The 24,066-nt window shown below is 38.1% G+C and overlaps 1 protein-coding gene across 1 annotated transcript in view; it reads left to right on the top strand.

Annotated features, from left to right (window-relative positions):
- MYLK (myosin light chain kinase) overlaps positions 1–24,066 on the top strand; it is a 141,385-nt gene that overhangs the window by 81,296 nt on the left and 36,023 nt on the right. Inside the window, exons 17-20 of the mRNA XM_083864760.1 lie at positions 766–846; positions 11,941–11,991; positions 13,604–13,731; positions 17,733–17,886. Coding sequence (XP_083720886.1) covers positions 766–846; positions 11,941–11,991; positions 13,604–13,731; positions 17,733–17,886 — 414 coding nt within the window. The remainder of the gene's footprint in view (positions 1–765; positions 847–11,940; positions 11,992–13,603; positions 13,732–17,732; positions 17,887–24,066) is intronic.

Raw genomic sequence — 24,066 nt, 5'->3', positions numbered from 1 at the left:
CCAGCTCTCCAGCCTGTCTTTCTTCATAGGAGAAGTGGTCTAGCCCTGTGATCATGCTCAGCTTGGAATAACCTTAAAAAAAGTTGCACCTTTTATTTATATCTCATGTGGGATACACATGGAAGGGAACTTTATTGACTCCTAGCTGTTGGTGTAGCCTACAGCAATGAGCAGTTTTGGGGTAGGAGCTGTGCAATTGTGAAATACTAGAATCCATCAAACTTCTGTCCTGTGGTGTCCCTTTTGCTGTTTCTACTTAGGAATAAACAAATGGTCAATAATATCCTCTTGGAAAGATTTAAACAGATGGAGGAAATGTTACTCTTCAAAATGGGTTAATCTGAATTGATCACATAGACAACGGAATAGAAGAATTACATAGCAAGAGATTATTTTAAATGAAATTATGTTTTAATACAGCTTTGTTTCCCTTTTCTCTGCATTGCCTAACACAGCTTTGTGCACACTGTGTTTGGTCTATTCAGCTAAAATACCTATCAGCTTAGATGGGACCTCTAGTCTAGTCACTTACTTGGGTTCTTAGTTCAGCTGCTTTTGTAGAGGATTTTTCCCTCTCTGCTCCCTCTTCCTTTCAGAACGTGACAGTCTCCAGCAAATCTGTGCAGAAAATTCTCCTTAAAAGCCTAAAGGACAGCAATTTCCTCTAACTTTGCAGAAAGATCCAAAATAAACCTTTTATTAGACAGCTTTTTCATTATTGATTTTCAAATAGGATTTGTATTTTATTATTTGTTTTGATTGCAGATGCCTCAAAGACCTCAAAGCCTGCTGAGAAGAAGACCAAGAAGCCTAAGACCACACTTCCCCCAGTGCTGCCAACAGAGAGTAAGTGACTGGGATTTGATTTGCTTTCTTTTCAGTGGAAACAAAAGAGTGCTTTGGGATTCTGTGGTCATTCCCTTCTGTTTGCAGACATAGTATCAGAAGCCTGTGTTGTTTCTTTAGCCCTTGTAGTTAAGTCATGTGAAATGAGTTTTTGCCATGTGGGGATTAGAAGTAAGAGCCCAAACTGTGTGTTCAGACCTCACCCACTCTATTCTCTGTTTTTCATAATGGTGCAATAAACTTGTGACGCCAATTTATTTTTGGCTGCCTCTCAAAGAGCACAGAAATACTCGAGTAGTTTGCTTCAATTTGTGTTGAGTCGTGTGTAGACAATATGAAGTTTTACTATTGGTAGGCAAAGCATCTTGACTGAAATGTCCTGTAGAATAATCTGTCCTTTTTTGGCATGACCACGGAGAGTGGTTTTGCAAATTTCACATTCTTTGTTTTAAGTCTAAATGCTTAACTTGCTTTTACTGCTATCTGAAATAATAAATTAGCTATAAATTCCCATGTTTGCTACTCAGCATGCATACATGTGATTAAGAGGAAACTTTAAAGGGTAAAGGCAGCACAATAATTCAGTTTAGGAATTCCTAACACCAGTACTACTTATGAAATTAATGGACGCAATTATCTCTTAAATCAAAACTCAGCTTTGAAAATCGTTTATTTAACTTGTCCACCATGTGAGCTCCTAAAAAGATGTGAAGATGTGATTTAATGGAAACATTAAATATTTTATCTAGCTCTCTCAAAAAAAGAAAAAACAAATAAACTCTAATCTGGTCTTCCAGCAAGAACATTTTCAGCTGCTTTCAGCAGGACTCAGAGCAGTTTTATACTGATTGCTGATCACAGGTAATAATTGTGCTTCTGGAAATGTGACTTACATAAAACTATGCCCTGGGCTACAGCTATTTGTGAATTGTTGGCTGAGCATTATAACTCTCTCTCCAGCCTCTCTTTGGGGATGTGGGAAGAGTCACACTGACATGCTCCACATGAGCTTCAAGTGCCATAAATAATAGCAATTAAGAACAATGATTTCGTTATTGAACATGGACAGAAAAGAAAATGTTAAAGCCATTTAAATCTCCCCAGAACAGTGTTTTGAATTGTGTTTTCTATGTACACAACACACACATTTCCTCTGATCCTCCCTGCAGCATTATCAATTGCAGCTTTCCCAGGAGAAAGTGTGAGTCGGGAACTAAGTCTAAATATGGAGATATATGACCTGATCCACATCCTGCTTCTTTTGCTTCTGGTTTTAGTGGAAATTAAAATAGCCAAACAGAACTACCAACTCTGGCTGCTGAAATATTCGGGGAAAGCAGATTGAAATAATGGGGAATGTTTTTTCTACATGGCATATAATTTCAGTGTTTAAAGTTCTTGAACTTCTCATAAGCTTTTTTTTTTCAAAATACCTTTGAAACATTTTTCCTGCTGCACAGTAAACATCAAGGTAACCAGAGAGAATGTTAGGAAACTGGGCTTTGAAGGAGTTTTTGGAAAAGCTTTGAAAAATACATATTTAATTTTAAAAGGATTTGGCAGCAGAGATTTCACAGGTGGTTTTTTAACATCTGAGTCTCTGAGGAATGTGAGTATTTGTCCTCTGAAATAAGTTTGTATTTCATGTTTGTCGGGGCAAAATATACAAAACAGATCCAGTGGACTACACAGTTCCAATCTACACTGAAATTCGTATCAGATGTAAAGATGGTAAAGTTCCTTACCTGAAAGAGAATAGGCTTTACAAGTTAGATGTTTGTTTATCTTTACTATATACCTCTTGAGAAGAAAGGTAACAGAGAGTAACTGTGAGTTAAGATGTCCCAGTCTAATACGGAGATATATTTTTACTCTGATCTTTTCTGGTCTTTGTTGCCACATCAAGTTGCCAACAGTCCTAATGGCAAGTAGAGTGTACAGATAGATGTTGAAGAAAGAGAGAAAAAATTCCTAATAATGTGATTAGAATTAATAATGAACGGATTCTGAATTTTGAGTAGTGAATGCAGTCACAGCAGTATACACTCTGTGGGACAGAGAGACTACATACTCTCTGCACTTTTTAGAAATACTTTTCAGGGAAAGGTTCCCTATTTTCTACATTCTGTAAAGAAGTGCAAGTCAAATTTCATGGTTAGCAGATATGTCATCCTTTTCTCCCTTCAGATAAATTACAAGTGATCCTTGGTTTTTTTTCCCTAGTAGAAACTTCAAGAAAAGTAATTAACTTTAGGTTCCTGAAAGCAAAGATCAATACATTTCTTTTTGTGGAAAAGGGTGAATGTTGTCAGTATGTTGACCTGTAGACTTTTTCTCACTGTGAGAATAGTTGCTGACCCATGTCATTTGGCTGCTCATTCTGACAATGTTATTTAATTACTGCAAGCGTGGGGTTTGTAAGCTACAGAAATCCAACAGTAAGCAGAATTTGGGGCATTGCTTCCTTTGATATGCAATACATACTGGATTCTGGTGTTGAATAAGAAGAACATTAAGAAGGAAGCTGTGTGTCATTCAGTGATTAACAACATCTTTGAATGGATGCTTGCAGTGTTTACTGCAGAAAGATTGCTCCCATGCTGGTAAATTACAAAACTTGCCATGTTTTCTTTTTGCTTAGAATTAATATTGTGTCGCCAGAATTTAGTAATAATTATGCAACCCTCTAAGGATAACTAGAGTAAATAATACTGTTTCTGAGAACAAGAAACAGATTCACCTTTGAATCTGGTAAAATGAAAGGGAGAAGAGAGGAAGGGCACCTCTGGAACTGGTTCATTCTATATTGACTGCGCTGTCTTGGGCTTTGTCACTTGGGTCTTTGCTCAGTGGATGTCAAATGTTACTGAGTTACAATAAATAAAGTGTTATGTTTCTTCTAAAAGAGGCAGTGGAAAATTGGACCCTTTCATTATTTATCAAGCTGCATAGTCCATGCCATGCCAGAACAATCAGTGGGTAATGCAAGGGTCCCCTGGCTTCACACAGCCCTGTAGCAGAAACATGAAGCCAAAAATTCTCACCACTTGAGCATTTCTCTAGAAAGCTTTGAAATTTCTGTGAAGGGATTTAGGCACCGAGTTCTCTTTGAAATTAGAACTTACTTCAAATTAAGCTTAAAGGGAATTGCTTATTTCAGTTACCAAAGCCACTTGCAAAATCTTCAGTGCCTATTAAATAAATGGTTTTGTCGCAACAGACTGTGAAAAAATCAAAGCACTTCTTGAAATTTTTAAGCGTAAATAAAGATTTGAATGTTTATAGATGAATATTCCTTTTCCAAAAAAATATATTACTTCTCCACACTTGCAAATATTCTGTTGTCCTTAATGAGTCTTAAGCAGAGGACCAAAACAGAAGGAATTAGCCCAAGATGAGGCAGATTTGTTTGCAGGTCTAGAACCCAGATTTCTTGATCCTCAGATTCAGGATTAGTTTGCATGCACTATTTAAGATCATATAGATTTTTTTTAAGTGGCATCACAATGGTTTATATAAAACATGAACTTTCCAAAAGGACTTTTTTCAACGGCTTTTTTTCAAGATTTGCTGATTAAAAAGGAGTATTACAGCAGTTAGATTCTATTTTTTAAACTTCCCCATGGCTGAGCTGTGCAACATAACTTTACTATAGTAGGAAGAAACTGTATCCCACTTAGTGCTACTGAGAAAAAAAATTACTTTAATGCTTTAGAAAATAATCCTCATAAATCTAAGCATTGGATTAAAGTGTTTGGAAAGAAATGCCCAATGTTTTTTGCAGGGCTAATTCACAGCACTACTTTCAGTAAATATTAAGAAATGGCAATTATCACCTGTCACAATCATTGTTATGAAAACCTAACAGGATATCCTGGATTCCCTCATCTGTGTAATACTTGTTAAGCCCACTGTACTCATATCCAGACCACATACATTGAAGGGCTGACCCAGCATAGAGTTTGATTGCACAAATGTAAGTTCTACTCAGTTAAAAATAAGGTTACATCAAAGAAAACAACTTTGGCTACACACCTGCAAGTTATTTAGCAGTATCTGGTAGCTTGCTGATAGAAATCTTTTTTATATGCTACCATATAAAACATTTGATTTCATGTCAAGCACATTTTTGGTTAGGTAGCTGAATTCTCTTGCTGATGGTTATTAATAAAATGTCACCAGTGACACTGTCCAGATAAAATCTTCTGGAAGGTTTCACTGTTACCTTCCCAGTTACCAATTTTTAACATTATTGGTACCTGAATGCAAGGCTGAGCAATGGCATCTCTGGAACAATGCACCATAAAAATAAATATGCTATACAGGACCCCTTATTATGTTAATATATTCTTATCCATAGTAGGCAGATATTCTAACGGTTAATCACCATGGAAAAATTATGAGTCAGTGGCCCAGTGATTAGCATACAGTTCTGTTATTTACTCTTCAATAAACAATCTTGTTAGAGAATCCAAGTCTGCAAGAACCATCTTAAGGAAATGTTACTAAAACATTAAACTTGATATGTCCAATTTAGTTAATATATAACTAAATCAATAAACACTTCAAGTTCTCTATTGATTTTCATTCTATGAAAATAATATGAAACACAGCACAGATGAATATGAAATGTTTCAAAATCTTCATTTCATGACATTGTTTTGTCCTAAGTGTAAAACTTGCCACTTTCTAAGTGAAGAACTCAATTACTAAGAAAGTTACTGTTCTGGTCAGAGATATTCTTTGAATTGCAGAAATGTGGGCACTGGGTAGCAGCTGTGATCTGTGACTGCTGCCGACCTCTTTGGTGGCTGGGATAGTCTGAGATGCTCTTAGGGTCAGTGAGGCTGTCCAAGCCAGTTCCCTCAGTCCCATTCATTCCCCAGAAGGCTCCTGCTGCTCTGCTCCTGGCTGTTGTGAGATCCAAGATGTTTTCTGCACAGTGAGTGCAAGTACTTAGTGTGTTGGAACAATATAAATGACATTGTCAGAGAAGCCTCTAACCAAACTTTTAAAAGAAAAATTAATCTTTTTTCCTCAGCTGAAAATTCCGCCCTTACCACATGTAAATCAAATTGCCATTAGCTCTTTTTAAGACCTGAATAGGATTTCTCTGAAACTCTAAATTATGAAAGGTGCTGCCTTCATTCCTGAGGCTTGGGGATCCATGGGTGAATAGTTGTGCCACAAGGCCTGACAGCCGAGCTGGACTGAGGTAAAAAGGCAATGCAAGATTTAACCTGGTGACTCTGAAGGTTGGTTGCTTCCCTAGATGAAAAATAATTCTATTGCTGTAGGTATAAAATGAGCAATGGAGAAACACTAATTTGTTGTCCAAATTCCTTCTCCTGAGTGCCCAATTTAGCACTGTTTCTCTAATGCTGGGCATGCATTTTGAATCTCTGCCAAGATCCTTTACAGCTCTCATTGTACTGACATTTTCTGAGTTAATATTGGCATAGAACAGTATTTTCCATGTGTATTTCATGGAGCCCATACTACATATCTGTATGTTGACAGAAGAAGACAGAAATGTTTATTGACTGTCTTATGCAGAGAAAAATGAATAGTTTTTGCAATGTGACCTTCCTTCAATTGAAGAGATGTCAAGCTTTATTAATTTCCAGTTATGTTATTGGCTAGAAATTGCACGTTTATACATACGTAATTATAAGCATATAATAGAAACGTTAAGTTTCTTTTCTATAAAATAGGGAGCTAAATCCATTGGCTTCATTAATGTCCAAAAGCATAAAGCACCCAGCTTTTCCCACTGAAACCATTTTGGAGCTCTTGAATGTCCAGGTGACCTGGCAGTGTTTTCCTATGGAACAGACTGGGTAGCAGGATAGTAACCTACCTTAGGTTCTGTCCCTACACACTTGGGCACAGCTTTTTAGTGTCTAATTGTAGATGTTCTCCCAGGAAATACAAAAGGTAAAAAATTAAACTTATACTTAAAAAACTAACCTTGCTGTCTTGCTCCCACCAGAGCTCTTTTACGTGGCCTGGGTTGTTTGTGAGTTCTATTTGATATTGGACCTCTTCTGCACTGCTCAGACTTGCTTTAATCGTAGAAGTTGCTCAAGAACTGTGTTACTAAACTGCTACAGAATTGTTTATTCCTTCAGCTGAGCTGTTTTGAAATACTGAGTTATTTTCAATGTACTAAATAATATTATTGAAGCTCTGAGTGTGCTGGTATATGCTAGCTCTCTTGTGACTGGAATGCAAAAGTGAGTATTTCCTGGGTTTTATTTTTGTTTTCAGAAGGCAGAGGCTGTATCTTTCTCAATTAGAGGACAATCTCGGCATGATTTAGAAACTACATATGGGATGTTGCAACAAAATGACAGTTGTTTTTAATGAAAATAAAATAAAAGCTTTAAAAAGCTGTTATGAAGCACATAAACTCAAATAACTGACTTGCATGGAATTAAGTTTACTTGTTTCTGCTTGTCATCAAAATTAAGCCAGAGTTGCTTTCTGTTTTATTGTATTTAGACACTAAACAGTTATTTGGAAACATTGTAAGAAATTTTCTCTTTGAGATGCAATGAAGTGAAACTGTTTAAACTTCCAAACCTTGATGAAGTTTTCAAGCTACTGGTGTTCAGTGCATTGTGTCTGTCATTCTCTCTAGCAATTAGCACAGGTTCATGAATGTATGAATAAACTGGTAGGTAATGATGTGTTGTTGTTTTCTGCTACAATTGTAGTCATCATTTTTCTCTTGTTTAATCTTGTCTGTGCTAAAATCTGTAATGTGTTTTTGTAGCATCAACTAAGTCTGTGCCAGAAGCAAGGCTAGAACAGAATAATTGATTAGTTTGACCACAAGGCTAAATATTTCAATCTTTTTCTGTACTTCTAGTTCTCAGTCATTCCATGCTTTCTGGCAAAGCAGGCAGTGAGGGTTGACAGAGAACCGTCACTTTTGATTCAGACCCGGATATCTGTCCCCAGAAGGGGATGAAGAAGGTTACACTGGGACTCATTTACATGGGGGAGAGAGAAGACCTCATGATCTCACATCCCACAAGCCTGAAGGATCCAAGTGAGATGGGGAAGAAGGAGCAGATACTTGAATCTGGCCTTTACATAAATCTTCCATAAATATTCTTCTTACCATGGTGTCTGACACATTACAGACATGAATTTTTCAGTTTCTCTTGAACTCTGAAAACACTGAAAAAACCCTAATCTAGTTCCTCTAGGAAGATGAAATCTTGACATGTTTTGCATGAGGGGGAAATGTTTTGTGGTATGAGAGTATGTCATTAACCCTTCTGCTCTCCTGAGCTAAAATGAGGCTGTTCCACAAGCAGACAGAAGCAGGGATAAGTCTTGTTCCTTATGTTAATGGAGCTAGGTATTAACTGTACTTGTTTACCAGGTGCTGAAATCCATCACTACAGAAGACACGCACATAATTTTAGGCATATCCCTCAGGGAAGACAGTAGGAGTTATGGATTGGTTGGAAATACTATCTTGAGCACTGATAGTTTTTTCAGATCTAAGAGTTTTGCTTCATGCTTTATGAAAGCAAGTTGTGCAGAGAGCCATTTCAGGGGAGGGCTCTTCCTATTTTTAGTAAAATTCCAAAAAAGGGAAGCAAAAAAGAAAGACGGAGGCTTCTGAGCATATCTGCTCTCACGACTGCACCATCAGGGAAAGGAAGAGCACAACCAAATGTCTGGCAGCTACCAGCCTGCATGGGGTTTTTCCCCTTTTTGCTTTATGTCCCCCCACTCAAAAACAAGCTCTGTAAGAGGCAAACTTGCCTTGTAATGTTCATGTTGTTTCTAGAAGGCAGATTCATTTAAGGGGGAAATATTAGTCCTTTTACTTCCAGGCTGATTTTCAGCATCAGCCCATTTCAAAGTAAATACCAAAATAAAGACAAACCATCCTTAAGGAAAAAAATGCAGCAGAAGCAGACTTGAACTAACATTTCCAAGAGGCTCAAATATTTTAATGAAAACAATCATTTGACCCTGTCAACTCTGAGTAATCTTAGTAGATTTTTTTCATTAACTGTCTCCAGCAGCCTTTGAAAGAAGAAAGGTTGCATTTCAAAGGGATGCATAAGATGAGCTGGTATTCTTAAGGAAGATCTAAGAAGAGTGGAGTGTACACTATTAGCCAAAGAAGACAGCTACACAGAGCCAGAGACCTGTCCTTGTACTCAACTCCTTCCACCCTGCCCCAGCCTTTCATTTCTGCTCAGGGCTATTTGTGTCTGCAAAACAGGATATTCAGCCAGACCTTCCAGCAACCCTTGGCAATCTGCATGGTTTGATGAAGTCCAGTGACAGTCTGTATATCCTCAGTTAAGTGAATATAATGTCCTGGTGGGTAAAAACTAAAATTTAGACCAAAAAACTTGTACTTACATATAAAAAGCAGTGCCCTAGCTGAATGAAGTGATGAGTTCATGTTCTCTGCTTTGCTGCTATGGAAATCTTCACTGAGGTGAGAGTCTTTTAAACTGGCTTAAGCATAGGTGTTCCAGTATGCAGGCACCTTGCCTATTAACTAAGGTGCTGCAACTAATGCACAATGTAGGCCAAGAGGTGATCTTTGAGTGAAAAATCATACTGGATTCAGTAATTTGCTTTTTTTTTTTTTTTTCTGAAAAATAGCAACAGTATCTGCAACCCAAGATTGCACTTGATAAATGATGCTTTTTCTTCATCCTTGTTGCTCTTTGTTCATATCAGGCTTAATGGAGTGTGGAAGCAATCAAATTCTTGTCACTGTAGCTTGTATTAAAAGCCATTGCAGCTCTGAGAGAGACCCAAAAGCTACTTCATTTCAGTTTAGAGAAGAGAATCTGATATCAAATACAGCACATGCACAAACAAAAATGTTTACATGTCTCTAAGTCATATAACTGAGTGAGTTTACATGGGGTTATGCATCTAATGAGTAACCAATGGGTTATTTCCATTAATAGGGATGTTCAAGAGCAGATAATAGGCCTTCCACCTGGCACCTGATCATATACAGAGTTCCATGGCTCCAACCAGAAATAAGAGTTTCAGCTCAGGGTGTGACCACACCATGAGAAAAAGCTGCTCTGCAAACTCCACTTGCTCCCTCTGTTTGTACAACTCAGGCAGGAAAGAGGATGTAGAAATTCATTTGCTGTCACTTACCAAAGCAGCCAGGGTACATGTCACTCTGTTGGTGGCCCAAAATGTAATGTGTCCCTTTAATGAGCAGTCATGTTTTTAGAAGGTCTCAGTTTAAAGAGGGTTAAGTCCCCATGGAAGATGTGGCAGGACAGATATTTTGCTTACACCCTGGTAGTCCAGTAATACTGGGATAAATGCCTCCCAAGTACTCATCTAAAGTTTTAACTAGTTCTGTTGGGCTGGCAGTTGTCAAAGAAAAGCTTCTTTGGGAAATATCCAACTATTATTTTTTTTCTCAGCCATAAGTACTGTGAGAATATCTATTTTTGTGTTTCTAGTTGCTACAAAATCAATAAATTCAGAACATAGTCAAGCATACTTTTAGGGAAAATTACTAAAAAATGGAAAGAAGGTGGAAAAAACTTTTCTGTATTCACTGAATAAAGTTCTTCAACCAAATAAACGCTCTTATTGACAGCTAAGCCATTAGATATTTTAAAAGTTATTTGGTCCTTTCACATCCTATACCACATCACCCACTATCTCCAGTTACTCTAAAAATCAATCTGTCTGTTGTTTGAGCTATAGCATTAGACTCCCACAGTGGTTTTGCAGCTCATGGCTCCTGAGTTTCATGGAGCATCGCATGATGTGTTCAAGGGTATCATGCACAGCTTGTTGTTTGCTGCAACCAAAAGGCTTAAAATCGAAAACCAGATTTTATTGGTTTGGTGAAATCAGGGGGATATTTTGCTGCTCAGTGTCTTTCTAATTTGAAATAACTAAATAAAAAAAATAAAAGAATTGACAAAAAAATTCAAAACTTTTTCATCTGTTATGACTATCACTAGGCACCTCTGTATAGTCTGCCAGATACTCAAAAGCACTTAGCACATGCTGCTTCCGTTGGAGGCAATAACATCTTAAAAGCCAGACTACTTCAATCATGCTGCCTAGTTGAGCATAAGAAAATAAGAAATGTTCTTTCACAGCAGAGGCCATTCTCTGACCAGGATGCTTAGAATAGCAGGCAAAAAGAGAGTGCTGTAAAAGGAATGAACTCTACTTCTGGAATTCAGTGGTTTGAAGGCATCCAGACTGTTGCATTTAAAGGCCACCACTATACATAACTCCTATGAATTTGTCCTTTTGAACCTGTTTATGTTTCTGTATTGTAAAACATTACTTCTTTGTGAAGGTAGATTATGGATGTTATATTTAACTTGGTCTTTCTCTTATGCCTGCTGTCTGGTAATTTCATTGGATGGCCTCTAGTTCTTGTTTTGTGAAAAATAGTTAATAGACATTTTCTAACTATATCTTCTCTACTGTTCTTCTACTTACCCTGCACAATTTGTAGAGCATTGTCTTTCCAAAATTTATGGGTCCAAATTTCAACTTTTAAGCCATATTTTTGTAGCTATGACATTTTCTTTTGAGAATATAGCAAAAAGTTGTCCCTGCTTAAGGAAGAGGATGAGGCAGAGAGGTGGTGCTAATACTTACTTTTGGTATATTGCTGTTTCTTTGCCAGCACACAAGTGGTATGAGAAGCAGCACATGGTGTTAACTACCCTACTTTTAACTGAGATCATTCAGCATTGATTATACTGGAAATCTGAGCAGAAATTTAGTATGAGATGGGTCTTGGCCCAGTGTTTTCACCTGTTACACTGCTACTAGGAATGGATAGTGACAGATCATGGGAGAAGTATAGAAGATTTATTTGATTCACTTAAAAGTTTCATCTTCAGCTGTGAGTATTCTGAGAATCATCCAGGATAATAGAAGTGGGTTTTAAAGGTACTTTTAATTCTTTAGTTTAATATGCTGGAAGAACATGTTATATTTTCAAGTCCCAACAAAGCATTGCTATGGATGTTTGTGGTTAGTCCGGTACCTTGCAAAGCTCACCTTTGAATTCACATGGTTTGTTGTTCTTATTTTAACTAGGTGAAGCAACAGTGAAGAAGAAACCAGCTCCAAAGACTCCTCCAAAAGCAGGTAATTTGTTTCATGGGTCACACACATTTACCAGTGCAGCTGTTTGCCTACTAAGATTGTTTGCATATGTGATTAAATGGTAGGTAAGTCAAACTTGACACTGTACTAAGAATTAAATTATGAGCATCCAAAGAAGTTACTCTCAGATGGACTACAGCAAGATCCACTACAAAGTGTCAGTAGTGTGTAACTTCTGCCCTTTTGCATATCCACAACAAACCTTGGCTTTCTGTGAAAGAAATTTTTCTGTGCATCACAGAATCCTCTGTATGAGTAGCTACCACAGAAAGGGTGATAGATTCTAGTTTTCCTCATCACTGGCATTATGGTAACCTGTTAGTGTGTTTGTAGTATGTAAGGCAAAGCTATCTATAATTAAAATTACAAGGAAATTTTTTTTCTATAGGAACCTCTTTTCAGTGTCTTAAAACTTTGTCAGACTTTTAAACTGTTCAAAGCTGCTTTCTATGGCAGATATACACCTCAGCCTAGTTTCTGCCAGATATTTTCAAAACAAAAACACTTTTAAAAGATCAAGCCTAGAATGGGGTGGGGGGGGGGGAACCTCACTATGTTTTAATTACTTTGAAAAGGAAAAGAAAGCACATTTTTCACACCCAGTAGCCCTGTGCTTTGTAAAGAGTGTTACATTTGGCAGTGAGGTCATTGCAATATTAGGGAATGGCTCTTACCTTTTCTATCAATATGTCCTCAAGCCTGCCCCCTTCCCCTCCAATACACACACAGCAAGAATAATTTTTTTTTCCTGCTGCTTTTATAAGCAACAGTATAGTTTTCACCCTGGAGTTGTCCAGCCTATGATATTTCTGGCATCTGTGCTTAGCAGCTACCAGGGGTCTGACACTCTCAGCAGCACAGCTGGGAGGCAGGAAGGAGCACTGAGAGCAGGAGATGTTCTGCCATCTATTGATACTCAGGCAGTGAGAGGGAAGAGAAGGAGGAATGCCTGATTCATGAATAGAGAGGAATGAATGGGACTGCAAGGTTTAAGGAAAGCACTGTGATACACAAACAAAAGATCCATCATTCCTCATGGCAAAATTTAGTGTGATGAAGAAGGACATCAATTTCCTTCCTTATCTCTCATGATGTTTCTGTGCCACATAATGCTTATCTGGCTACTGAAGCCAGAATCCTTATAGGCAGGTCTTGAGTCTTAGATTTTCTGAATTTTGTTGATGACATCAGGGAGCAGTTTTGCAGACCCCCTCAGCACATGCAAATTGATAAGAAGGTAGCTGAAGTCATTCTTCAAAAATAAAAAATTCAAAAGAAAAATATTTTCTGAAAAACTCATAAGATTTCATAAACTGTATATTTGGAATTGGTGGTAGGTGCCAATGTTTTTGTGTTTTGGATGTCTGTACCTTGGTCTTGCATGAGCAAACTTTGGATGGGTAAATTGTTATTGCTTCACTCCCCTAGAATTACAAATCCATGTAATTTTTGCACTGCAAGCAACAGATACCTGCTAATCTGGATTTTAAATGCTACTCTGAAACAGTTGAGCTGAGAAAAGTATGTGTTTTGAATTTTGAGAAAACTTACAGTCATTTAAAGGGATTTTATTTGTTTTATTTTTCCCCTTCAGCTTCTCCTCCTCAGATTACTCAGTTCCCAGAAGACAGAAAAGTCCGTGCAGGTGAATCAGTGGAATTGTTTGCCAAGGTGGTAGGAACAGCACCCATAACTTGTACCTGGATGAAATTCCGTAAGCAGGTAAATTGTTTTCTGGTCTCTTTTAACAATCATTGAAAAAGGAGAGCTGGAAAAGAATACCAATGATTGTCTCCCATTTTTCCATCTCTCTTCCTTGAGGAACTGGCAAAATCCATGTTGTTCCTGCAGATGTTTTCCTCATTTCTACTGAAAACATTTCACTGATGAAGATTTCACAACCTCTATTAGCAAATCATTGCAGTGTTTATGTAGCCATTGTGTTGAATTTTTTTTCCTAATTCTAAAACCTGTAACTTTCTTGTTGCAGTTTAGATCTTTGTGAGACCTTTGCTGCCTGTCCACTCTAGTAACAAATGATAGGTTCTTTGTGAAAAGCCTTAGACCATGAATTACAGGATGGGAAAGATACAGGTATTTCAAAAGCATCTGTTACAGGGGGCATTTCTTTCCTTTGAAAATGACCTCTTCTTTGTTGATGCTGGGTCTAATGTTATGTCAGAAGGGTAAAATACCATATAAAAAACTTGAGTGAATTGTCTTGCAACACAAATGTCACCATACTGGGCAAAACAGCAATCCATGCCATCAGTGTCCTCACTCCCTAGGTTTCAAGTTCCTTCTACTTGAATTAATATCTTTATATCACATGTCCTTAAGGGCAGTGTCTAAAGAGAGTTGCTTTAATAAAGCTATTTAAAATCACTTTAAATCAAATAACCCAATATGCAAGTTCAGACTGGAAGATGAAGTGTCATGTTAGGACAGAGCAAATATCTAGTAGCTGCTGTTCTGTTTATTTCATTCTGAACTTGTTATGCACTTTATAGAACACAAATAAAAACATCTCCTCCTAGAAGGAAGTTTAGACTCTAAATCCAGACATGTCAGCATTTAATTGAAAGAATTCAAAACAGTTTGTTAGTGCAAAGGGTATTCCAGAGTCCATCCTTGCTAACTCCAAATAACCTCCTACATTAGGGGAAAGGGTGGGTTTTCCCCTGAACTCTTATATTTCCTTAAATTTCTTTAGCTTCAAGACTGGAGTTAGCCACTGCTATGCACAAAAAATAGGTCTCAGAAGCTTCAGTGACATTCAGTGTTTAATTTTGCTAAGCTCTGTCTTAACATTTAGATAAAATGTACCCCTCAAAAGTGAGTTTCTGGTTTGTGCAGAATTTGGAATCCACTGCTGAATTTAACCGTCCTATTTACCTAAATTTTACGGCTTTTTCTCTGTGCAAGATCTATGTGATAACAGGGACTAGCAGCTCCTAATGTCCATATCAGAGCCATAACCTGTGATTCAAGATATTTTCTCCTTTATAAAATGCTATTTTTACCCACTTTATACTTTTTTCTGTAGTTATCCACTATGAGACAAAGTGAAGTACTGCAAAATCATAAATTAAAATGACAAAAACTTTTAAATTATTCATGGTGGTGAATGAGATACAAAAGAAAAAAAAATCTTCAGGAAGATACCAAACACAGTAGGAGGACAAGTGAGGGCAGCAGTCTCTCATTTGTTAATTTAAAGGGGGAGCCAGTTACTGTGTCCTGTGCTGCACCATAATTTTGCTTTATATTTCACTTACACTTCGCCACATACAGTTTTACGTTTGGATTTCTTCCTTTTCTATAACTGTGCTGATTTCAATTCTGTTCAATTCCCAGTTGTTATATATATTTTATATAAAGTTGGCTTTTCGCAAGATATGTGTTATATAGTAAATAATGTTGTGGTAAGGATATAGAATATATAGAATATAAGTTTTTAATTCTGCTTTTAGAAAAGTAGGTATAGTGGTAATAGCTGATGCAATATGCTTAAACTGTCTGTTTGGTTGGGATAACATTCAGCAAAAATGTAAAGAGGACCCTTCTATTGATGCACTACCTATCAACATCTACCACCTGAAGAAAGCACGGACCAAGGCCCAAACTGGACGCGATAAAAAGGACACAGCCACGAAACACGCATGCTCTAAAAAGGCGGACCCAAGGAGGGGCCATGTAAAACAGTTCCTGGAATATGGAAACTAGTTTATGGAATTTTATGAATATTCATATATCGATGTAACGGAAAGAGTATTTAACGAGCGACTCTGAGAAAGCAAAATGTGGACTTGGCTGAATGCCAAGTCACCCGGCCGGCCGTAACTGGCTTTTTTCTTATCTCCTAATTGTCTTAATTATTTTATTAAACATATTTCTTAAAATTTACTAAAAGGTGAACTTCGTTTTTCACACCAGTCCTAAAAGTGAAAACCAGCCAAGTGTTTTGACAATTTACTGGGAGTTACTTGTAGTTGTTATTTGAGCTGTTCCAGCAAGTGGTGAGCTGTGATTCCAGCCCTGCTGCTGTTTGCTGCAGTGTCCTCTCCATATTTTTTCCTCACATTCCCTCAGGTGCAGGAGAGCCACAGTGGCCTCTCTCAGGCACATTCCAAAAGAGTATCTTTTGCTTGAAAAAGGGAAGGTCATGAATGTGTGATCCATACTGCTGCGTGCCATGGTAGGGTGGTGGAGGGGTGCTGGAACTGTGCTGAGCTGAAGAGGGGAAAACCTTGAAAAGCCTTGGAAAACTTTCGACAGCCTTGGAAAAACTACTTCATTAGCTGAGTCCAGCATTGAACACTGCCAGCTGTTGAAGATTCTTAACTACAACCAGAATCTTTCTTTCAGGATGCCATGGATCCAGCCCATGTTCCCCACTACCACTGCAAACCACTGAGCATCCTTCCAGGGCTATCTCTGCATCCTTCCAGGGCTGTCTCTTCATCCTTTCAAGGATTTCTTTGCATCCCTTCAGGGCTCTTTATCCTTTCTGGGCTTTCTCTGAATAATCCAGATCTAGTCCTAGATCACCCCTTGAGCAATTTTAATGAAGTAGAACATAAAATACAGTTTAGAATCTCAGAAATGTGTAGGTAGGGTGGAACAACTTTCAGTATAATTTAACCCTACCTAATCCCATTTGCTAACTTTCTATTTGAGTTATTTTAGGATAATCTTTCTAAAGTTACTTTTGGGAAGATTGCAGTGCATGTGTTTTGTCTCAGTTGAGGAAAGAGCAGGGAAAGTCCTGTTCTTAAACTTTTGATTTCTTCTTCTCTGAATATATGGGACAAGATAAGGCAAACTAAATAGCCCTCATTTTTAATTAAATTCTGAGAACGGCTTGGAAGAGTCACTTATCTAAGAAGGAAGTGGTGGGAGGAAGAAGGGCATTGACATTATGTTGTCTGTTTCATAAGAACACAGTGTACAGCTTCTATAATTGCAGTGTAGCATTATGAGGTTTTTAAAGAACTGTCATGTCTCAAGCTAATGCTGATTAAAATCTAAGTCACCTTGGCCATTTATGCTATGATAGCTCCTTGTCAATGAAAAACTAGCTCATCTTATGCCTGTGGTATTCAGTAGAGACTTGGAGTTTTGTTTCTCCAGAAAATTAAAATGCTATAGGAAAGCTCCATCTGCTCTTTGAATGTCTCTCTGTACAGCTGTGGTGTTGTACTTCCATTTTGTACAAGATTTTCTTCAGTTGTTCAAACACAAGAAACTGTTACCCTGGTTTGTGTGAAGTACAGAATAAACCTGGTTAAAACAAGAGGGCAAAAGTCACAGCTATGGATGGTCTGCATATTGGGCCTCTGAGGGGAATGGCAACTGAACTAAGGCTAAACCCTTGTTCCACTGTGGTTTCTCTAAGATTTGTGAGACCAAACTTTGTTCTTTTGGCAATTGCACAGTTTGCACTTTCAGCCTGTCAAAGAGAAGTAAAAAAGTGACAGTCCTGTCCCTTAGTGGGGTTCCAGCAACACCAGTGCTCCCTGTGGCCTTTGCAGGACTGGAGCCATTATAATGTTCCACTGCATTTCTAGATGATGTGTGTTGATTACACAGTTTACCAGCTGCACATATTTCCGTAATAGAGTTATCTGCAGATAACACTTAATATGATAACATTGTATTGTGCTTTGAGCTCTTTCAGATACAAAGAAATCTATCACATAATTTTTCTTTTAATTTGGCAGATTCAAGAAAACGAATATATTAAAATTGAGAATGCTGAAAACAGCAGCAAGCTAACAATATCATCAACAAAGCAGGAACACTGTGGATGTTACACCCTAGTTGTAGAGAACAAACTTGGCAGCAGACAAGCACAAGTCAACCTTACAGTTGTTGGTAAGTCCATAATATTTTATTTATATGCTTATTCTTCAGACACCAGTCTACATTTGCATTTTGTATAATGATATGCAACAGGTTAAATAAAATAATCAGTTAAGAAGACTGAAATAAAATCTAGTACTTCAAAAAATGGACAATGACATTGTAATAAGGACTATAAGCAAGATCAGTAAGGCTATACTGTGCTTATTTGGAAAAAATTCTTAATTCCATGGTGATGGAGATATAAAATATATAAAATAGGTCATGCTTAATAAAAAATTCCCCCACAAGATAAAAACAGCTCCCGTTTCCATTTTAAATTCCTACCACGGTCTATTGATTCACAGAGACAGAAAGCAGTGAATAAAGACAGTTGTCTTGAATATGGAGCCCTTCATCTGTGGGCTTTTACACAGGTGTCTTAAAGCTTCAAACAGCCTTGTCAGGTGGCACTCCCAGGCCATCAGGTTTGTTGTACCAGACTGAGGGCACCTGCACAGAGATGTAAACTTGCAATTTATTTGCAGATAAAACTACAGCCTAGTGAGGGTCAGCCAAAATCTAAATCTGTGACATCTAGCTCTGAAAGGGCCAATTGAACCCCTCTTGGTGTGAATGCACAGCAAAAAGCTTCCAGGGAAATCCAGGGAAGTGCTACAAGTAGAGATGTGGTTTGGCTAAAACATTACTCTGTGGGATGGCTGTTTCTGGGCTCTGATACCTGTGGCCTGCAGAAGGGTTATCTCACATGGTGTGCCCTGACAGCCACGTGGGTGTGAGTCAGGCAAGAAATGTGGGTGTAAGGCCAAAGATGAATGTCTGACCCCAATGAAACCAATGGCAAAATTCCTTTAACCCAAGCTGGACTGGAGATTCACTCCAGCAATCCAGTGAATACCATATGAAGTTTAATGAGTACAATCACACTTTCAGGTACAATATCCACTGAAGCAGACTGAAGGTGACTCAATTGCATGCTGTTCTACATATTGTCAATAAAGGCTTCCTGATTATTTAAATTAATTCCTTTCTCCAGTCTGTGGCTTTAATTACAGTTAAAAGATTACTGAACAGTTGAGTATAAATATCAAGGAGATTCCAGCAACATGCCAGAGAATTCAAGAACGGAAGAAAATAGCATCAGTGTTTTCCCCATAGTGCATAAATAAATTGTACTACCTCTTCTGACAGTGGGTTGTACTGGTCAGAAGTACAGCTAGCTTAAAAATGAACACCACTGGCCCTTGAATAAACATATACATTGGTCTGGGTGTAGGTTTTGGCAGCAAAACCCCAACACAGCTAATTAGCAGCTGGAAGAATGGCAGGAGAATAATTGCTCTTTATATTTCCTTCCTTTTCACTCTTTCCTAGGCAACTGCTGCAGGCAGCTAATTGTAGCAGGTTATTGGGCAAGATGAATTTTTTTAGCTGCACAAGGCCAGCAACTCTTATTATCTTGTTACTGTGTGAGCCTTGACTCATTATTATATAAGTCACTGGTTTATATCCTTTGGAGTTAATTGGTTTGAAAGTCTGTGAATTCTATAACCTTATAAAGCTACATCTCAGCCTCCTACTTTGCTCTTCCCTAAGAAATGTGCCAGAGAACCGTGGGATTCCCAGAGATGCTTTTGGGAGAGTTGGGTGAAGAATCCTTACAATGTGCAGGAGTTTGCCATGTGTTTTGGCTGATGACAAGCTCTCTGTTTCCAACTAAAAAGAATAAATTCCATCTTGTAGAATTGCCAAGCTCTTCAATGAGACATCTCGCTGATGTCAGCAGTGCCCAAGGCATGACAAGGCCTCACTGCTCCTAGCTTGCTGTATATGCATTTTAAGGCCAGATTCTTCCATCAGGACACTCAAAAATGTGGGAAAATGGAGCAAAAGCATCTTCCTTTGAGCAATGGGGTTAATCTCACTACTGAGATAAAATCCTTCACACTCTTTGCACCTTTAAAGGTGTCAAATGTTCACTAAAGTTTAAAGGTACTTTTCTCTAAAGCCTGTCAGTCAAAATAGGGAAGCTGTGTTTCTTTGAAAACACAAAACCTGAGATTTCTGGATCTACCAAAGCACATCCTTAGTCCTAAATTCCTGCCTGTCCATTCTCTCTTCTCCATCCCGAGTACTGGGAAGAAACTTGCCCTCCCTGCCCTGACCCCACTTTGATAACAGGCATTGGTGGAGAAAGTCCTGGTGCTAGAGATCAGCTCTGTTTTCCTCAGCCCTTTATAATAAGGCTCTAAATTCTATGTGAACTGCTTCCCTGTAAGTTTACTGAGAAAAGGCACATCCATGTGTGTGCTCAAAATGCTGCTGCCTGAACACACTGCACAACTGAGCCTTGAATGTGTTGCAACTACAAAGAGAACATTTGCTTTCTGGAGGAGTGTTTCTGAGCAGATCCAGACCTGCATTTCTCTAAGGGGTAGCTAACAGACTTGACTCTTCTGAATTTTAGCAAACGAAAGACATTTGTTATAATATAAGATGAAATAAATATGGAAATAAAGATATATGTATTTTATTATTACCTCTTACAATCATGTAGGTTGCGAAGTTTTCATGCTGATGGGCAAGTTTCTTACGTGAAAGACTCCAATAAGAATTTCTCAAATTAAATCCAGACTGTAACACATGTCAAGGAGCAGATTGCCCAGCAGAGTTGTGCAGTCTCCATCCCTGGAAGTATTCAAGTTCAGACTGGATAAGCATCTGAACAATCTGGTCTGACCTTATAGCTGATCCTGCTTTGAACAGAAGGTCTAAAGACCTTCCTGAGGATATTTAAGACCATCCTGGATCTTGGTTTTATACTTGCAATTGTCACAGACCTTTTTTCACAAAAAAATAACATTATTGACTTAACCCCCAATCAGAGGACAAAGGATTGAGCTTATCTGCCAGGATCTAAATTAGAAATGATCCTGCTATGATTTAAACCCTGAGTCCTAGATTATAAACTCTTATCTGAGTACAATTTGTAGACATTATTTTTAATAATGACATTTAGAGAAACAAAGATACCCTGCATTCCTTTTAATTTAACTCCCAAAGTCTTAAATTCAACTGTCAGATTCAGGCCTCAATTACAATCATAATTGAACTGTGCAAGGGTTCTGACACTTAAAGCATTTAACTAGTTTATGATTTGATGCAGTTGGGCCATGGGAAAGGATGCTCTTGAAAGAAGCCCAACTTCATTCTAAGGGGTTTTATTTCCTTTAATGAATGTCAATGAACAAAATGTCCATTACACTCAGCCTCCAATGTGAGCTGTGTGCAGTCCACACAGCAGATGCACTGATACATAAACAAGTTAGAGGATACTTTTGAAATAGTGGTGTGGTACTGAGCACACAGCACTCAGCCACAAGGACTGAACCTTGTGATTCATTGTGTAACTCTGTACAAGCACTAATAAGAGATCTGGAAGTCTGTGAGACATCCAAGTTAAGCAGTATCTTCTTTTAAAGGGTTGACTAGTCCCAAAATGTCCATGTTGAGCTCTTCTCTATTGTTACTATCAGCTCTCTTAAATAAGCAATTTCCTTAGCTGACTGATCTCTCTAGGGAGATTTTGTAACATGTCTCTGCTCCAAAATCAAAGCAGCCTGATGTGAGATTGAGCTAATGATTTATAGCAGAGAGTGTGTCAGATTGAAATGGTCTTGTGTTGCCAAAGCTGTTAAATGAGCCAACCATGAGTTTAGTGTAAAATATGACTGATTTAGGCAAAGGTAGAGCCCTGACTTTACAATGACAGCAAGCGATATTCATTTCTTCATGCCATTTATTGGCTGTATATTGATATATTTATCAAATTTATGATTCTGAACATTTTAGGTCTGTGATAGCCCCAGGTCTGTAACTATCTTTGAAAAAGAAACTTGGTTTTCCTACTGGCTTGAACTGGGTACTATGACAAAGAGTCAGAAGAATAATACAGTATTCAACAAGGGTATCTGGCACTAGAGAAATAGTCTGTTCTGCAGCTATGCCACAAGCTTGCCACATGGTTTTGGGCATATTGCTTCATGTTTCCAGGCCTACTATGCAGAGGCTTTTTTATCAGTGTTTAGTGAATACTTTGGATTTTAGTGATGCCTTTTACTTTTTTAAAAGACAGAAGTAGAAATACACATACTGCCTGACTGAGGGCTGATTTTGACCAACCTTGTTTGTCTTTTATAAATCCTTTGGGATTTTTACTGCTCCTGATGTGGTATTTTGTGTGTATATATGTATATCTATATAGGTATATGTATTATACAACACACACACATATATAAGTATCATGGTGATTAGTAAACTCTATGGTAGATATATGCAAAAGGATGAGAACAATGTCATTAGACCCTGAGAGGCTTAATGTTAAAAGTTATGGTGTTTTTATTACTCTCAGCATTGTGCATGTACTGTGTTTTGCATCCTTCTCTGCTGTGATAAACCAAGTACTCAAGGACACACACACAAATATATATATATGTGTTGCAGACAGACATGCAAGTAATATAACATGAATTCACTAATACCTGCTCCTCTGCTCCATTCCATACTTGACTTGGGATGGGGAAGTCACTTTCTGTGAGGAAGGTGTTACTTTTATGCCTCTTTAGCAGAATGTCTGTGAGCACAATCATTCCAAGCACAAGTGAGAAAACACAAGTTTACTTGAGAACAAGGTCTGATCATCACTAAATCCAATAGTTATTGAATGTAATAGTAGGATATTTAACTGCTGCTGTGAAGGGCTTGGTTCTGGTTCCACAGGTCACATATATGCAAGTTATATGCATTTGTTTTCTGCCCCAAATCTCTGTATACAAGGAATCATGAAAGTAAAACCAGCAGTGCACAGTGACCCTTTCAGCACTGCGAATGCACTGTGAGATCCTGAGAAATCTGGCTCAGTGCTCACCACTCAGACAGAGAGGACCCAGTGGTCAGGGTTCTGTGTTCCCTCTCTGGAGAAGTTAAGTGCAGACATCTGGGAAGCAGACAATGAAGCGAGACGGCCATAGACATTTTGACACTAAGTATTGCAGCTCACAAGTGCAAATATGAATGATTCTGAAGTTCTTCTTTTGAAAAGCATCAGATTATATCTTGCAGTATCCACGTGATTCCCTGTTTACAGTCAAGTCAAGAATGCAGTGAATTTCCTAAGAATATGTGGGTGGACTCGCTCTGTAACCTTCAACCTTTCAAATTCCTCTGGACTGCTGGAGTATTTTTGTCGCTGGTTTTATGGTTAGAGGGCAACTGCACTGCTGGTTAAGGGAGAAATGTCTTATGTTGCTGCTGTTGTAGTTCAAGAGTATAGTAACCTCCACTGTCAGCTTCCCACTAAAGCATAGTGGCAAAACTCTGCAGCTGTACCAAAACTAAATTTTCACAGAAAGATAAAAATGTGTAGAGGAAAACCAGCTTACACTGCTCTATGCATCAGTGCTGGCACACTAATCCAGGTTTATCCCTTGAATGGCCATGTAGTTTCAATGTCATTTCTGTTAGGAAAAATTTCAGTAGAGCTCTGTGCATAGTTGCTTTTCCTGATGCTTACCTTCAGCTTTTTTTTTTTTTTTTTTTTTTTTTTTTTTTTTTTTTTTGAGGAAGAAAATAAATATCTTTACAAGTGCAACAAAATTCCTGTTTTTTACCTAATTACTCAAAAATGATTAATCACAACTCCTGCACACAAACATGGGGTTCCTAGGACCCAAACTCACTCCAGTGGAGACTAATCCACTGGTAGTAATTCCTACTAGGGAAACTCCTAAAATTTATTCTGCCTTTCAGTGGGCAAGTTTGGGAGCTCTAATTCAATCAGTTATCAAATCAGATACCTAACGTGCAGCACATGAGTAATCCGAACAGCTTGTTGATTCAGGCTCAGGAGCAGATGGTTTAGAAAAAGGCTCCTGAGAATGCATTATATATTTGTTTGTTCCATTAGGGCTGTGGCAGAAGGAGATGTTCTTGTGCTGAGGGCATTTGCGTGGGAGTGGTGAGCTCTGGTTTCGTTCCCAGCTCCGTTCTCCTGTGTGTCCTTGGGCAAGGTCATTTTACACTTCTATGTCTCAGTTACCCCAACAGCCCCCAGTATTTGTGAGCTACTTTATCCACAGGTCTCAAAAGGGCAGTTTGTAAATAACTTAGTTTTATGTCAGAGTTGTCAGGAGG

This window comes from Zosterops lateralis (assembly GCF_965231275.1).
Source record: "Zosterops lateralis genome assembly, chromosome: 7".
NCBI classification, from domain to species: Eukaryota; Metazoa; Chordata; class Aves; order Passeriformes; family Zosteropidae; genus Zosterops; species Zosterops lateralis.
The sequence above is the reverse complement of the archived record's forward strand: the minus strand, read 5'-3'. Positions and strand labels throughout refer to the sequence as shown.